Source organism: Bos grunniens, chromosome 8, assembly GCF_055505025.1.
Source record: "Bos grunniens cultivar Pamir isolate PY7600 chromosome 8, Bosgru_T2T1.0, whole genome shotgun sequence".
Lineage (NCBI taxonomy): Eukaryota > Metazoa > Chordata > Mammalia > Artiodactyla > Bovidae > Bos > Bos grunniens.
In genome coordinates, this window is record NC_141172.1 from 57,941,301 (window position 1) to 57,958,161 (window position 16,861).

Sequence of the window (16,861 nt, forward strand, 5' to 3'; positions counted from 1 at the left end):
CCATTACTTTGGTGGACATTTCCATGAGGATTTCATGCCAGCACTTCAACACAACATAGAGGGGCACTGGAGACATCTTAGGATCTTCAGATTCATACGGTTTTGGCCCCAAGTCAGGAATAATCAACAGGACAAGGTGTGGTAGATGGGCAAGTAGGTCTGATCCAGGGAGGCCTCCACAGGAGAGAAGGGCAGAGTGTTCTGAAGTAAGAATACACGTCGAGGAGGAGACACAGCACTACTGGGGCTTCAGATAGTGAGTCGGTGCCCCATGATGCGGCTCTGTTATCAGCCAAAGCAAAAGAATTTAGTAAAATACGTCCCATGGCAAAGGGAAATGGCAGGTGGAATAACAGTAGCGATTTGCAAAGAGTTGGGAGAAGTGAATTCAGACAACTCCAACCACTTCTCAAAGGGTCTTAAATGCAGCCAGGTCTGCGTAAGACAGCTGATCCCATCTGTGCCTGAATAAGGGAGACAGAACTTCTTCATATCCCCTACAGGACAGTCAGGGCTTCCCCATACCTCAGACACATATATTTACATTATTATTTTATTCCACTTTGGAGACAGCCCCTCAGTCGCTCAGATGTATCCAATGCAGGAGTTAGGAATTAGGCTCTACTATGATCTTGAATTATAAAATAATGAAGTCCCAGATGCCAGTAGGTCCTGGCTGCATGGTGGTAAGAGGTGTGGCTGAGCCTTTCTTGCAGATGATCCAGCACCCGTACAGACCAGGCTAGATTGTTCTCCAGCTTTCTGTTGGGTCAGAACTAACTGCCTGAACCAGGAGCTCACAGCACCATCTACTCGCATCACCAAAGCTATGCCTAGACAAAGTCCCACGCTGCTCACAATGAAGCCCATGGCCTCAAAAATGAACCTGCAAAGAAAAGTAGAGAATCTCAAAGGACACAAACAGTAGATCTAGAGTCTTTTCCCCACTGAGGCAAAACCTTGTCCATTCTGGATGTTCACTGTTTAATCCAAAGTTCACCCTCCCCACAACAACATTTCTCAAGCAAATCCACTCACTTGGGGGCAAACACCTTCCAGACCAAGAGATGCCTGCGGAGGATGGAGGCTGCCAAGACACAGGCCAGAATCTGAGGGAAGAGAGGAGGGGTCAAGTTATTTGGGAAGGGGAGAAGGAAGTGGGTCAAGTAGAGAGTTGCTGTAGACCCCTGTGAAGAATGGAAGGGGAAGGAAAGCAGTACCTGTCAGTGGAAAGAACTCTGGGCTAAGAGTTAGGAAACCTAATTCTTTTCTTGGCCCTACTACGACTTGCAGTGTGACCGTGGACAAGCACTATTCATCTGTGTCTCTTAACACTCAGGCTCGGCTTCTCAGGGTGGAGGGCATGTCAGAGCCATACACTCTGCCTCTGAAGGAAAGGAAGATTAATTATCACAGCTTGGGAAAGAATCCTGACCATCACCTCAGCTTTTCCAGTCTGTCCAATGGAGTAATCCCCATATGCAACCATCAAGTCCAGATCTAGCCTGTAGAGAGGAAACAATCCAAGACTAGGATGGAGACCCAGGTTCAAGTCTCAGTATTACCATTTGAGGTCACTGGCCTTTGGGAAATTACTTCACTTATCTAAGCTTCAATCAAGGCTCTCTCCTAGGGTTTTGGCAAAGTGTGAAAGAAGGTGATGTCCACGCATGTGAAAAGATCACTAACTCCATGATCTGTCCCTTGCACCCACCTGAATACCAAGGACAAAGAGGTACTTGAGGCCCAGCTGCAGCAGTGCTGCACTGAAGTGGTGAGGTGCATCCCGGAGCCGCATTTCCATCCGTGGCTCCTGCTCCTCCTCAGGCCTGACTCTGGCCTCAGCTTCATTTCCTGGGGGCTGCCGCCTCTTCTGGGATCCTTGATTCTCACACAGAAAGGGCCAGAGCAGGAGCAACGGGCAACCTACTGCCTCAGAGAAAGGCAGGGCTAGAATCAAGGGAAGACCCATGGACCAGGTCACCCTGTCCCCCAAGTACTCTAGCTGGCTCAGCCTCCAATCAGCACAGGCCAAGGGGTGCCAAAGATCTAACAAAATGATCTTTCCCTACTCAAATGCAGGGGCTTCCTTTCCTTCCACAAAGCCACAGTGGAAGCAAAGGAGGAATGAGGAAGTACCTGCAAAGAGAATATGGGAGGCAAAGGTGTTGGCTCCCACCAGGAAAGCAGACAGCCAGGTAAAGTCACGACTCTCTGAGACTCCCACGAAGGCTGCATGCCATTGGATAGCTGAAAAGACAGGCTGGTGGCCGGTGGTATAGAAGGTCTGTGTGGCCATGAGGGCCCATGCAAAAACTGCATGCCATGGCACAGTAAAAGGACCTGGGGGAACAGATATGCCTCTTTACAGTCATGTCCCACTCCCTACCCCACAGCCCACTGCCCCGAGGTCACACACAACTACCACCTCAGTGCTAAGTCTCCTACATACACACATCCCCAACACCCCAACCTTCTAATAATCAACACTCTGTTATTCTAATTCCCTCCCTGGCACAAAGCCCCCTGCTCTAATCTGTGGTCAACTTCTTTCTCTCATATACACACAGTTTACTATCTCTTATCACTGGAAAATCCGGAAATGCACTCATGAGGGTGCAGCATTTCCATAAAAACTGAGTCTTAGAGTACTGTGTGTCTATCTCCTCCATGAATTCTGCTGGCCCTGAAAGTCAATGTGAGGGTTCAGTTGGCTACAGTAGATAAGGGAGAAGACATCAGGAAGACCCTCTTGACTGGGAGGTGTGAGACCCTGTATCAAGGTGAAGATCCTGAGGAGCAACACCTCCCTAAAGATAAGAGGGGCCGAACTTACATCCCTACTGTCCGTGGATGAATCAGGACTGAGACATGTATTTACCAGGGGTGGTGATGGGTATCCCGGCAGCAAGCAGATGCAGGAGAAGGAAGCTCTGCAGAAACAGAAGCAGGAACACAAGGCTAATGCGCTCTGCATGCAATAGCAGAAGTGGGAAGGCCAAGAGGGTAAGGGCCGTAACCACAGCAGCTGAGTAGACGCTCCCCAACTGATAGGCAGCCACCGTCAGCAGACCCTGAGATTTGGTCCTCTCTAGCCGGCCCCGGAACTCCTCTTGTATGTGTCGGTAGATTTGAGGAACCACATAATCCAGGTCAGCCTGAGAAGTGGGGGGACCTGAGAAGGGAGTGAGGACAGTCCTGGTCCTTGGAGCACCTGTTGTGGCCTTCACCAGCACTGTCACAGGCCTCCAGAGCAGCAGCATGAGCCCTGAAGCGGCCAACCCTGCCACAGCCCGAGGCAACATAACTGATGCCCCAGAGACCAGGGCCCGGAGACGCGGGGGTGCTTCATCTGCCCCTGATGCCAATGCCCAGTAGGCAGCAGTGCCCAGTCCCATTAGGGGCAGACCCCAGCGCACAAAGAGCACAGGGGGCTCAGGGCTCTTGAGATTACCATAGCAGTGAAGCCACAGCCGCACAGAGGCTAACAGGGCCACCAGCGCCCCGACACAAGCTCCATACCACAAATTCTTGGTTCGACCATCCACTGTGGATCGCAAGGGACTCAGCAAGGGAGAGGAGCTACAAACAGGTGTCTCTTCATGGCAGCGATAAAAAAGTCCAGCTAGCCTTATACATAAAAGCAACCCAACTCCAAGTCCCACGGCATGCATGGCACTGTATTGCGGGGGACCTGCTGGAGTCAAAAAGCCAAGGCGAGGTATCGAGAGTAGCTTAGGTGGCAGCAGCTTGCCCTCCCAGTGAAGTCGGGCAACCAGGAGCAAGATGAGCGAGATCAAAAGGAAGGGGGCAACCCTGGCTTCGGTTATAATATAGCTATCAGAGAAGAAACCAGCAAAGCGAATGAGCAGGAGTAACAGGACTGGCCCGGGCATGGGAAGGAGAGAGGCCAGGGGCCTTTTCGATCCCCAGCTCGCCCAAGCTTTCCACAGAAAAGGCAGGAGTGAGCCCACTGCAGCCATGGCCCCTAGAACCATGGAATCCAGCTTCAGCCCAGTAGATGCCAGGAGTCCAGCACACACCATGGCGCCACTCAGACCCGAGGCTGTGGGTTTTAGGAGAGGGCCGAAATAGAAGGCTGGGGATGTTGCCCACTGGGATACCAGTAGGCAAAGAAAGCAGGTAGCAGCCAGAAGAGCAGCACCCCCTGCCATGCGGACCAGAGAAAAACGAGCCCAAGACTCAATGCACATGGCCCGAACTCCCCGCAGGAACTGCTGCAGCTCAGGAATCACAGTTTGGAGCACTGCCTCAGCCCCCTGGGGGCTCTGCAGAAGTCGCTGGTAGTCAGCAGAAGCCTTGGAGAAGAGCTTCTGCAATCGATGCAGCTCCTGAACTTGAAGGTCCTGAGCAGTGGCTGAGTAGGTGTGAAGAAATCGGGACACCTGGCAAAAAAGATCAGAGGCCAAGGGGAGAAGCTCAGAGACATAAATTGGGACGCGGGCAAAGATAGGTACTACCAAAGAGGGTACCTGGAAATCAGGATCCCAAAATCTCTCTAGGACAGAGGGAGAGGGAGGATATGGCTATGGAATGTGTGATTAAGACTGAACAAGGGATAATCAAGTGGGTCATTATGATTCTCCCATGCCCAACTTAACTCTGTCACCTGGAAGCCCAGCCCATTACTTACCTGCTGGGCATTGAGATGCAGAGCTGAGGCTTGGGCCAGAGCGGAGAAGCGAGGCTGGGAGTCTTCGATCTCTGAGAACACCTCAGCTATCACCTCCCCGATGTTTCCAAATGGGATGGGCAGGCCCAGCAGCAGGGCCAGCGTAGGTACAAGGCTGATTTGAGGAATTATCTCTGGCTCCTAGAGAACAGGGATGGGGTCAACGGGTTCACCAAAGAGGACTTCCTGGCCCAGTGGTTAAGACTCTGTGATTCTACTGCAGGGAGAATAGGTTCAATCCTTGGTCAGTAAACTAAGATTCCTCATGCCATGTAGAGCAGCCAAAAAAAAAAGAGGTAAGATCAGTGTTTGGAGTGGAAGACATAGGGGACTTAGGCAGGAAACAAGAGTGAAGGATACCCAAGGTCATGAATTTGGGGGATTAAAATGGAGAGATCCACAAGAATGCTATGATCATGATGCAAGTTGAATAGCAGGAAACCACACAAAGCACATCTCAGGCCTTACCTCTGCAGGAGCGCTGGGGAAGAGAGCTCTGGGACTATATAGAAAAAGTGCAGCTGAGGTTTCCAGCTCACTCTCTCCTCCATGGTTCCCACTGATGGTCATCCCATGGTCCCCAGTCACCACCAGCAGTGTGTCGTTCTTCAGACGCTTCACAAGTCCCCTGGGGGGATCAAGAAATGTGTCAGGAGGTAGGGAGAGATAAATATTTTTTCAGGGGCCCATTTACCCCCAGCCATAACTCCATTAGTGGGGCCTAGACATCTGGCAAAAAGACACTTCTTTAGCACCAACCCTACTGCCCGAAACCACACACTGAGTTACTCAAAATGGATGAGACCACTAGTGTCAGAGAAAAGCCTAAAGACAGAATTCAACCAAGAAAGGGACCCCAAATAAGGATTTTTTTCTTTTGGGACCACATATCATCTCAGACACAAACCCATTCCCCCAGCCAAAATCCCACACTCACTGGATCATTTTATCCATTTGAGTAAGTTTCTTAGCCATTTCAGGATGGTAAGGGTCATGCTTGTGGCCACAGTGATCCACACCCAGGAAGTGAGTAATCAGCACGTCCCATTCGTCACTGTCCACTGTGAAGGAGAGAACCTGAGCACATGGGATTGAGGCTCACTCTTCAACCCCAGCCAGGCTCTGATGTTCCTACGTCCAAGGACACAGGCCCAGGCCACTGCATCCATGGTAGGTTCAGAATATGTAACTGACACAGCCCTCCCCACCGCCCAGTCTTGGTCAGGCCTGCCTTGGACCCCATGCTCACTGGTTGGATAGAGGTGTTTCATGATGCCATTGTCCACTGTCTCTAGGTCTCTGACATTGAAGGATGGGAAGAATAAAGCTTGGGAGAAAACTCCAGGGAAAAGATCATTCCAGGTTTCATCTCCCATGAAGACCACACGTCTTCCTGCAGGGACATAGGAGTCAGGGGAGGAGGAAGAGGAGAGGCCTTTTAAAGATCTATCAGAATTCCCAACCGTGCACTCTAAGGCACAGCCGTTCATTCAACAACTCTATCCTTTGAGGCCTACCACTTTCTACCAGGAAGCTTTCCCTAACAACAATACTCCACCCAGATTTCTTACTACTTGTTCCTATAAAAGGCTCTGCTAGTCCTCAGACCCTGGCTCTATCTTGGCTGCTCTGTTTTTCCTGGGTGCATCTTGCTTTTTCCCAGTCAATGAGTGGACAGAGCCTGGATTCTCTTTCTCCTCCACACTTTGTGAGGATACCAGACCCACAACTCTTCATCTCTCCCATGCCCCTTGACCAAGAGCTCCCCAAAAGTAAAATCAATACCCCGTGCAGATTAGAAACTCCAGGACACAGCCTGCACCCGTGCTCCCTGCAGGCAGGGCTGTGGTCTCTTTCTCCTTCCTGTACTAGCTAGTCAAACATGCAGCTAGGCACCCAAAGTTCTGATTCTCTGACTTCTAAAGAAATTTGCCAAGGTACTCCTGGACTCCAAAGAGGACTAACCTGTACTGGAAAGCTGCTTAATGAGATTATCTTCCACTATGGCGCTGCTGGCAAAATTACTGCCAGCATCAACAAAGGTAGGCAGTGAGCCGGTGGTTAAGGCCTTGAGGCGCTGCATGGTGGTGGTCGGGGGGTCAGCCTTGGCTTGGTAGAGCCTGGCATGGTGGGGCTGACTTTCCAGGAGTCTCTGCAAGAAGCCCATTTTACCTAGGAAAGGCAGGGAGACAGGAGGCTCCCCAGAAACAGGTGAGCGCTGGGGCTGGGCAAAGTCAAATCGCAGAGCATCTATCACCACCAACACGAGCCGAGAGAATCGGGAAGCCATCCAGCAGGCCCCGGGTTCCCCTCGGCCCCCCCATGGCAGGGCTCCAGGGCCTGGGGGCTCTTGACAGCTGCTATGGTTGGTGAGCTCCCAACGGGTGAGCAGGAAGCCACTGGTGAAGAGAGCAATGCCGGCGTAGAAGAGGAAGCTCACCCAGGCCAGGAAAAGCAGCACTGAGATCTTCTGCATCCTGGTAGCGGCAGGAGAGGGAATTCATAACTGTGAGGCAAAGAACCAGTAGATATACTAGTCTCTCAGTACAAAGACCTGTTAGAATCACTTCCTCTTGGAAGCTCTCCTGAAGATAAAGAGTCCCATAGCCAACCCAATGTAGTGTTCCTCTCCATCAGTTATATGAGAGTTTCTGAAAGTGAGGTGTGCAGACTACCAGCATCAACCTGGAGTGGGTGTTTTAAAAGTGCTGACTTTCAGACTTCCTTGATGGTCCAGTGCTTAAGAATCCACGTGTCAACACAGGGGCCACGGGTGGTATCCCTGGTCGGGGGAGATTCCACATACCCGTGCACCACAACTCCTGAGCCTGAACTCTAGAGCCCAGTGCTCCCTAACGAGAGAAGCCACCACAATGAGAGCAGGCACTGCAAGGAAGAGCAGCCCCTACTCACTCCAAGGAAAGAAAGCCCACGCAAAGCAAGGAAGACCCAGGGCAGCCAAAAGTAAAATTAAATAAAAAACGTCACCCGAGATCCCCGGAATCAGGATCTTTGAGGGTGGAGCATAAGAATTTGTATATGTACTTCAGGAGATCTTAATGATGGAAAACACAATCCAGGGGAAAACTTATTCCAAGTGGTAGACTGCTTTCCGACAGCCCGCTTCTCCTCTCTGCTCGCCAATTTCAACACCCCTGGGGTGGCCAAGGCTCACAGCCACAGGGGAATCCAGGCCAGGCTGACGGCGCCGCCTGGCGGGGAATTAGGAGTCGTACTCCGCTTCCGGACACCCAGGATAGCCAGACGAAAAGCGCGACCCGGCTCAGCAGGGCAGAAGCGCGAGGTCTTAAGGCGGTTGGGCCTCGCTGGGACCCAGACGTCCAGATGACTTTGCCTCCTCCGATGGCTGTCCGGCCTCCAGCTGGACACCTTGACCGGGTATGGGCCCGCCAGACTTCGAGCTCTGTGAGTGGGGTAGACGGGTCCCTAATTTTGGGGAAAAGCAAGAGTAAGGGTGTTTGGGGAGCCCCTGCCTCACCTTGAATGGCGCCCGGAAGTGCAGCGACGGCGCCTGCGGCCCGGCACCACAGAGGTGCATGCGACGGATAGAGCGACCCGCAGGGGTCTTCGTCGCCATCTGCTGGCGCCTCCGAGGAAGTTCGGCAAGGAACGCCGGGCTGGCCTGAGGAGTTTAATGGGAGATTATAGTAATTTAGAATCCGGGGCAAGGCATTAAGCTACAAGAGTTGAGGGAACCACTGTCCATTCTTGGTTAAGACTAAGATTTAGGCTTCTGAAGCCAAACTTAGCTTGAAACCTAGCTCTGCCACTGATTATCATTATTGGACATTATCTCGTCTGTAAAATAGGGATAATATTTATTTCTTCTTTTTTGCCAAGCTGACTCCAAACGATAGCTTTTATTATTCATCCTTCCCAAGTTTTTCACTGAATCTTACAACTCATTAATAAAAAGACAATCAATTCAAAATTGAGCAAAGGATATGAATAGACATTTCTCCAAAGAAGATACATGAATGACCAATTAACACATTAGAAGATGCTCAATATTATTAGCCATCAGCAAAATGTTGGACATATCACTTCAAACCCAGGAGGATAGCTATAACCAGTATTGGTATGGATGTGAAGAAAGTTCAATTCAGTTCAATTCAGTTCAGTTGCTCAGTCGTATCCAACTCTTTGCAACCCCGTGAACCGCAGCACGCCAGGCCTCCCTGTCCATCACCAACTCCTGGAGTTTACCCGAACTCATGTCCATTGAGTTGGTGATGCCATCTAACCATCTCATCCTCTGTTGTCCCCTTCTCTTCCTGCCTTCAATCTTTGCCAGCATCAGGGTCTTTTCAAATGAGTCAGCTCTTCACATCAGGTGGCCAAAATATTGGAGTTTCAGCTTCAACATCAGTCCTTCCAATGAACACCCAGGACTGATTTCCTTTAGGATGAACTGGTTGGATCTCCTTGCAGTCCAAGGGACTCTTGGGAGTCTTCTCCAACACCACAGTTCAAAAGCATCAATTCTTCGGGGCTCAGTTTTCTTTATAGTCCAACTCTCACATCCATACGACTACTGGAAAAACCATAGCCTTGGCTAGATGGATCTTTGTTGACAAAGTAATATCTCTGCTTTTTAATATGCTGTCTAGGTTGGTCATAACTTTCCTTCCAAGGAGTAAGCGTCTTTTAATTTCATGGCTGCAGTCACCATCTGGAGTGATTTTGGAGCCCCCCCAAATAAAATCAGCCACTGTTCTCACTGTTTCCCCATCTATTTGCCATGAAGTGATGGGACCACGTGCCATGATCTTCGTTTTCTGAATGTTGAGCTTTAAGCCAACTTTTTCACTCTCCACTTTCACTTTCATCAAGAGGCGTTTAGTTCCTCTTCACTTTCTGCCATAAGGGTGGTGTCATCTGCATATCTGAGGTTATTGATATTTCTCCGAGCAATCTTGATTCCAGCTTGTGCTTCTTCCAGCCCAGTGTTTCTCATGATGTACTCTGCATATAAGTTAAATAAGCAGGGTGACAATATACAGCCTTGATGTACTCCTTTTCCTACTTGGAAGCAGTCTGTTATTTCATGTCCAGTCCTAACTGTTGCTTCCTGACCTCCATACAGGTTCCTCAAGAGGGAGGTCAGGTGGTCTGGTATGCCCATCTCTTTCAGAATTTTCCACAGTTTATTGTGATCCACATAGTCAAAGGCTTTGGCATAGTCAATAAAGCAGAAACAGATGTTTTCTGGAACTCTGTTGTTTTTTCGATGATCCAGCGGATGTTGGCAATTTGATCTCTGGTTCCTCTGCCTTTTCTAAATCCAGGTTGAACATCTGGAAGTTCACAGTTCATGTATTGCTGAAGCCTGCCTTGGAGAATTTTGAGCATTACTTTACTAGCATGTGAGATGAGTGCAATTGTGCGGTAGTTTGAGCATTCTTTGGCACTGCCTTTCTTTGGGATTGGAATGAAAACTGACCTTTTCCAGTCCTGTGGCCACTGCTGAGTTTTCCAAATTTGCTGGCATATTGAGTGCAGCACTTTCACAGCATCATCTTTTAGGATTTGAAATAATTCAACTGGAATTCCATCACCTCTACTAGCTTTGTTCATAGTGATACTTCCTAAGGCCCACTTGACTTCACATTCCAGGATGTCTGGTTCTAGGTGAGTGATCACACCATTGTGATTATCTGGGTCGTGAAGATCTTTTTTGTACAGTTTTTCTGTGTTTTCTTGCCACTTCTTCTTAATATCTTCTGCTTCTGTTAGGTCCATACCATTTCTGTCCTTTATTGAGCCCATCTTTGCATGAAATGTTCCCTTGGTATCTCTAATTTTCTTGAAGAGATTTCTAGTCTTTCCTATTCTGTTATTTTCCTCTATTTCTTTGCATTGATTGCTGAGGAAGGCTTTCTTATCTCTTGTTGTTATTCTTTGGAACTCTGCATTCAAATGGGTATATCTTTTCTTTCTCCTTTACTTTTCACAGCTATTTGTAAGGCCTCCTCAGACAGTCATTTTGCTTTTTTGCATTTCTTTTTCTTGGGGATGGTCTTGATCCCTGTCTCCTGTACAATGTCACAAACCTCCATCCATAGTTCATCAGGCACTCTATCTATCAGATCTAGTCCCTTAAATCTATTTCTCACTTCCACTGTATAATTATAAGGGATTTGATTTAGGTCATACTGTCATGTATGGATGTGAGAGTTGGACTGTGAAGAAAGCTGAGTGCCAAAGAATTGATGCTTTTGAACTGTGGTGTTGGAGAAGACTCTTGAGAGTCCCTTGGACTGCAAGGAGATCCAACCAGTCCATTCTGAAGGAGATCAGCCCTAGGATTTCTTTGGAAGGAATGATGCTAAAGTTGAAACTCCAGTACTTTGGCCACCTCATGTGAAGAGTTGACTCATTGGAAAAGACTCTGATGCTGGGAGGGATTGGGGGCAAGAGGAGAAGGGGACGACAGAGGATGAGATGGCTGGATGGCATCACTGACTCGATGGACGTGAGTCTGAGTTAACTCCGGGAGTTGGTGATGGACAGGGAGGCCTGGCGTGCTGCGATTCATGGGGTCGCAAAGAGTCGGACACGACTGAGCAACTGAACTGAACTGAACTGAACTGAATGGTCCAACTGCAGTTGGAATTGTAAAATGGTACATCAGCTTTTGAAAAGTTTGGCAGTTCTTCAGAAGGTTAAACAGACTTACCATATAACCCAACAATTCCGCTTGTAGGTATATACCCAAGGGAAAGGAAAAACATGTGGCCACACAAAAATGTGCACATGAAGGTTCACAGTAGCCTTATCATAATAGCCAAAAGGTGAAAACATCCCAAATGGCCTTCACTGATGAATGGACGAACAAAATATGTTATATCTATACAACAGAATATTGTTTGCCAATTAAAAAAGAAAGATAAAGTATTACAAGTGGTTACATGCTGCTACATGAACGAACCTTAAAAACATGCTAAGTAGGAAAAAACCTATCACAAACTAGCACGTACTTTTCCCATTTATAAGAATACATAAAGCTACAGACACAGAAAGTAAATTAGTGGTTGTCTAGGGCCCAGGGGAGAGAGGAATGACTGCTGATGGGCACCGGGTTTTGTGGCAGGGTGGGAATGGGAGAGCAGTGATGAAAATGTTCGACTGTGACATTTGCACGACATATGAACATATTACACATTATTGAATTCACACTTGAAGCAGGTGAATTGCAGTGTATGTGAATTATCTCAGAAAAACTACCATTTAAAACAAAACAGAAAACCTCTCCAGTGGTTTCTCATCTCAGAGTTGAGCCCAAATGATTTTAGTGGCCCTAGCAATCTACACACCCTCTCCCCACCTCCTTATCTGATTCATCTAGCTGCCCTTTATTTCCCGAACTGTGTCCCATCCACTGCAGCTCCTAGCTCTTCCCAGTAAGGCAGCCACTCTCTGCCTTAGGTGTGTCTGCAATCTCCTGTTAGCTTTACTCCCAGATGGCCAGGTGTCTCTTCCCCTCATCTCCATGTCTAAGCTTAAATGCACCATCAGTGAGGCTTCCTGCAACACGCTACTTAATGTTACAGCCCCATCAAGTTCACCATCTCCCTTCCTTTAATTTCCTCTGTAGCACAACTCATCAGCATCTTATTAACGATTTGTCCCCTCCAAATAGAATGTAAGTTCATTGAGAGTAGGAAATTTTATTACTGTATCCTCTATTCCTGGCGTATAGTTGGGATTCAATAAGCAGTTATTAAATGGATAAATAAATTCTAATTCAGAAATATTTTGAAATATCCCTCTGCCTTCATCCCCAAAGCCCCTTCTCTGTTAACCCTCTAGGACCACTGAGGCAGCCCTCTTACTGTCCTTCCAGCCTCCCATCTCTTTCAGATCCCCTGACCACATAGCAGCAGGGCGGCTCTATCTAAACACTGATTACCTTAATCGTCTTAAAATTCTTCATGGGAAGGGGAAAAAACCCTTCACGCCTATGCATCAGCCTCCCCTCGATAAAGTCCAAGCTTTCAGGACCCTATCTCCCTGAGATTTGGCCTTTGCCACACAGTCACATCCCTTAATACCCCACCCTTCAGCCAGAAGTTCTAACTTCTTTGGAGCCATGGATCTTTGCATATCTTAGTCCCAAACCATCATCTGATGAGTCCATCAGTTTTTCCAGCCTGAGCCCAGTGGCAGGGTTAGTAACCTTGCTGCCCACAGTGACATGCTCCTCCCCACAGGATCCCTCAGCCAGAACTTTCCTCCACCTCAGCACGCATCACTTTGTACCTCAGTCTGCTTCCTGTGAAACAGGGATGACTGGGTTTGGGTTCTTTTGTAACCTATGTCTAACATTGAGCTTGGCACATGGTAGACATGATTCAATGTCTTTGAATGAACGAATGAGTGTCCTTGGTCCCCGAGGACCCGATGAGCATTAGGCAGCACTACTCTACAAGGGCAGTCCTCTTTCCCTTTAATAAAACCCCAATACTTGCTCAAATTCACAGCCCCACACTTAGCAAGAGGGGGGACTACTCTCCCCAGCTGGCAGTTTGGTAGACATATGGCTTAATCCTTCCACTATATCCCACAGCTTCTCCTGAAGACAGGCAGGATGACTGACACGAGGTTCATTCTTATTCACGGAGGAATCGGTTCCCAAGACCTGACAGGACTGGAGGTTGGCAGAAGTCATCCAAGGAAAACACTGGTAACTTTCCCAACTTCATTCCCCAAGCAAAGAGGACAGTTTCAGTTTGCCATTGGCCAGTTTATTACATGATTAAAGTTCAAATAAAAAAATAATAACCAAAATCTTGGCAGGGAGGCTAGAACCAGAGTCTGGCAGTGCTGCTTCCCTGTCCCCCACCTCCCTGCCCAAGCCCAGCTCCATTAACTCAGCTTGACTCGATCAAGTTCCTCATCCAGACTCGCATCTGTGCTCCGGACATCTCTGCTGCTCCTGCTGGAGACTGAGTCCTGGGCTTCCGGTATCGGGGCTTTGGTGAGGGCCCCATACACACCCATGGCCTAAGGAGAGGGTCAGAGAGACAGCCATCAGGACACGTGGCAGGAGGCACAGCCCAACACACCAATGGCTCAAAGGAAGAAGGGAGAGCTGGGGCCAGTAAACTTGTTTTCCCTTTCTCTCTCTTAAGCCTCAGTCTTAAAAGTTTTGGAGTCTATTCTAGGAATGTTACACACTCCCAGCGCGGGGTCACCCTCAAAATGCTAATACAGGTATCTGCAAAAAAAAGGATGTCTCAAGGGGTTTCCTTCCATCAGGGATGAGTGGAGTGTCTCATTCAGGGGACGAAGAGAGGTGTAGGTCTCAGGGCACTCTAAAAGTCTCTATGGTGGAAGTGACGATGGTGGCGGGACGGTCTTGGTCTCTGGCACTGGTGCTGTGCTGGGTCCTCAGGGCACTCTAACCTGAGCCACCATACTGGTAACGTCGCCGGGGTTGGAGGGCAGCAGGATGGTGTTGGAGTCCTTGGCCAGTTTAGAGAACGCGCTGACGTACTGCTCGGCCACAGTCAGTGAAGCTGCTGCATCTCCATTCTGTGCCCACAAGGAGGATAAAAATCAGAGATCACAGACTTGGAGGGGAAGGAAGGAAGAAAGTAGAGAGAAATCAGGTTCCTAGAAAGAGGACGTGCAAATCACAATACAAGAGATCACAGAATGCGGCTCAATGGAACCGAAAAAAGCAAGAATTTCCCCCAGGGTAGAAGAGAGAACCCCTTCTATTGCCAAATCCCATCCCTACTCCCACCCAGGAGCCTCTCACATGTTGTGTCAGAGCTGCAGCCAAGATGCGAATAGCTTCAGCTTTAGCCTTGGCCTTGGCCAGAACTGCACTGGCCTCTCCTGAAAGAAAAGAAGAGACAGACCTTGATCTATGAGGTCAGGGTACCCCAAAGCTTCTGTCCTTACCAACCTTCAAAGACCCACACCCTGTTCATCCCTCAGCCTCTACCCTCTGCTGACCTGCTGCCTGATTTATTTGTTCAGCCTTCTCTGCCTCGGAGGCCAGGATCTGTGCCTGCTTCTTTCCCTCTGCCACGTTGATGGCTGACTCTCGAGTCCCCTCAGACTCTAGAACTGTGGCCCGTTTCCGCCGCTCTGCCTCCACCTAGAAGCCCCAAGCAACGAGAAACCAGAGTAAAAGAAAGACCTGACACCAATCTGCAGTTGGACCCATTTCAGTAAGGAAGAGGGTCCAGGTTTCCCATGCAACTGGAGTCTCCTCAAGTAGTCTTCCCCACTCCCCCCGTTCTCCACCTGCATCTGCATGGACTCCTTCACCCGGGGTGGTACATGGATATCCTTGATCTCATAACGGAGGCAGCGGATGCCCCAGCAGTCGGCAGCCTGGTTGATGGCATCCACGATGCTAGCATTGAGGGACTCCCGCTCCTGGAGGACGAGAGGTGGAAGTTCCATGGCCTCAACTCACCTATCAGGAGGCTAGGTGAAGAAGGTCCAGAGACTGATCCCAGAAAGGACTGAGTGCCAGGTATGAGTCCTCAAACCCTAACTCTGGCTCAGATCGCCTTACCCGGAAGACTTTGTCCAGAGAGAGTTTGCCGAGCTCTGATCTCATGGTTGTCTGAGCTAGCTGGGTGACAGCATACTCAGGGTCTTCCACACCATAGCTTGCCTGAAAGGGGCATGGAGACTGTAAGTGGCTTGGGGCAGGATTTTAGGAAGGAGAGCAACTCAGGAGCTGCAAAGGTAGATACCTTGTAGGGGTCCATGATTCGGAGGTAAAGGACTCCATCAATTTGCAGTGTTACATTGTCTGTAGGTGCGGGAGCAGGAGAGAAAGAAGGTCAGGCCCCTGGGTTCCAATGAGCTCTTTCTCCTGCCACCATGGCCTAACGGCCTCAGAGAACCCGTGTCACCCCGCACCCCTCACCAAGTGTCACAGCAGACTGCTCAGGCACGTTGATGACAATTTCCTTGAGACTCTGCACATATCGGATCCGGTCCAACACAGGGATGAGGATATTCAAGCCCTGGGAAGAAGAGTCATAGGTCTTCAGAAGGACGTGGGACTGTAGGGTTGGAATCTAAGCTAGGCCTGGAGTGGGTAGGCAATCAATATAGATTCTGCCCAGAAAACAGAAGACTTGGGATGACACTGATAGATAGGAAGGTAAGGGTAGAAATGTCAGGCTGGATCTTCGAATGGAAGGGAAAATTAAGGGAACAGGAGCCAGCAGAGTAGCCTTCTCCATGCAGACAGGTGGAACTGAGAGGGTAAACAGAAGAGATTCCCAACATGGGGCCTGTGGGATGCTAGGGCAATAGGAAAAGGTGGTAAGATGGGTATGACGGTCAACAGTCTGGGCCCTGCCGGGTTTGGTCTAGGGTGTTAGAAGCCAAAGGCGAAGGCAGGCCCCACCAAGGTCTCACCCCATCCCCCCATGTCGTGAGGGAATTGGGATTCAGGCTGGCCCGTGGTGGGCAGAAGAGGTTCTCACAGGCTCCAGGATCCGGTGGAATCGGCCCATTCGCTCCACCACCCAGGCCTCCTGCTGTGGCACAAACAGGACCACGGTGTTTCGGGGCAATCCAGAGGAGGCGCGGCGCGGAGCGCGGGCAGAAGCCTGGACGGAGCCCTGAAAGGAAGAAGGGGATTTGCAGAGGCCCAGCCAGCCAGGCAGCCCGCCCCTTTCGGCGCCCGTCCGGGAGTCAAGTTCCTAAACCACAACCCTAAAGGGTTCTCGGAGAGGGACTCATGTGAGTACCATAACCTCCGACCTCAGTTCTCTCCCCAAACTTAGAATCTGGCCCATTCCCAGTTGAAGACCCAGGTGATTTCTGGCCTGATCCTTAGAAAAGGATGCCTCGCACTCACCTTCAGCAAAAGGGCCCCAGTCCCCCGCGCCGCGCGCGCCAGCATTTCCCACGGCCACAGGGACCTCCGGAACCAACGAGACGCGTAGCAGAGCGGTCGCTCTAGATGTCCGGACCTGAGCCTTTCCTCCCGTATTTCCACTCCCCCGGATGTACTTCCGGTCTTCCTCTTTCCCCTCCCCCTCCCATACTCAGCCAATCAGCGTTACTTGGCAGAAGCGTGAGTCAAGTTGCTCCAGGTGAGACCCAGATCTTCCAGAGAGCGCCCAAGGCCGAAGGTTCTTGTTCTCTCTGAACAAGCCCAAG

At 49.7% G+C, this 16,861-nt stretch overlaps 2 protein-coding genes across 7 annotated transcripts; both read right to left on the reverse strand.

Annotated features, from left to right (window-relative positions):
* Positions 1 to 539: 539 nt before the first annotated feature.
* On the reverse strand, positions 540 to 8,234 carry PIGO (phosphatidylinositol glycan anchor biosynthesis class O). Of its 6 annotated transcripts, none has more exons than XR_015169817.1 (11): positions 8,193 to 8,234; positions 6,659 to 7,199; positions 5,943 to 6,086; positions 5,631 to 5,754; positions 5,162 to 5,321; positions 4,655 to 4,834; positions 2,837 to 4,406; positions 2,140 to 2,343; positions 1,715 to 1,929; positions 1,039 to 1,109; positions 540 to 886 (listed from the first exon to the last, which is right to left on the reverse strand). XR_015169817.1 is itself a non-coding variant. In XM_086415697.1 (11 exons), exons 2-11 carry the CDS (start codon positions 7,167 to 7,169, stop codon positions 625 to 627), a joined length of 3,396 nt encoding a protein of 1,131 aa, XP_086271823.1. In that variant the 5' UTR covers positions 7,170 to 7,199; positions 8,193 to 8,234; the 3' UTR covers positions 540 to 624. The 6 variants fall into 6 exon arrangements, 4 of the variants coding, with proteins under 4 accessions (XP_086271823.1, XP_086271825.1, XP_086271824.1 ...); XM_086415697.1 differs by having other exon boundaries at positions 2,882 to 4,406; XM_086415699.1 differs by having other exon boundaries at positions 2,882 to 4,406; positions 7,134 to 7,199; positions 7,682 to 8,234.
* A 5,205-nt stretch (positions 8,235 to 13,439) lies between these two features.
* On the reverse strand, positions 13,440 to 16,633 carry STOML2 (stomatin like 2). Its single transcript, XM_086415732.1, has 10 exons — positions 16,557 to 16,633; positions 16,180 to 16,317; positions 15,612 to 15,711; positions 15,436 to 15,494; positions 15,252 to 15,353; positions 14,975 to 15,109; positions 14,681 to 14,825; positions 14,481 to 14,560; positions 14,123 to 14,251; positions 13,440 to 13,720 (listed from the first exon to the last, which is right to left on the reverse strand). Exons 1-10 carry the CDS (start codon positions 16,599 to 16,601, stop codon positions 13,583 to 13,585), a joined length of 1,071 nt encoding a protein of 356 aa, XP_086271858.1. The 5' UTR covers positions 16,602 to 16,633; the 3' UTR covers positions 13,440 to 13,582.
* Positions 16,634 to 16,861: the final 228 nt, after the last annotated feature.

Bases quoted from the DNA above. Each gene is read 5' to 3' on its own strand.
- PIGO (XM_086415697.1), bottom strand. From the start codon at position 7,169: ATGCAGAAGATCTCAGTGCTGCTTTTCCTGGCCTGGGTGAGCTTCCTC. The intron at 5,755-5,942 runs GTGAGCATGGGG...TCTCCTTCACAG, and splicing joins GAAACACCTCTATCCAACCA to TGGACAGTGACGAATGGGAC. The intron at 1,110-1,714 runs GTGGGTGCAAGG...CTCTTCCCTCAG, and splicing joins TCTTTGTCCTTGGTATTCAG to ATTCTGGCCTGTGTCTTGGC.
- STOML2 (XM_086415732.1), bottom strand. From the start codon at position 16,601: ATGCTGGCGCGCGCGGCGCGGGGGACTGGGGCCCTTTTGCTGAAG. The intron at 16,318-16,556 runs GTGAGTGCGAGG...TCTTCCTTTCAG, and splicing joins CTGGGGCCCTTTTGCTGAAG to GGCTCCGTCCAGGCTTCTGC. The intron at 15,354-15,435 runs GTATCTACCTTT...TGCCCCTTTCAG, and splicing joins GAATCATGGACCCCTACAAG to GCAAGCTATGGTGTGGAAGA.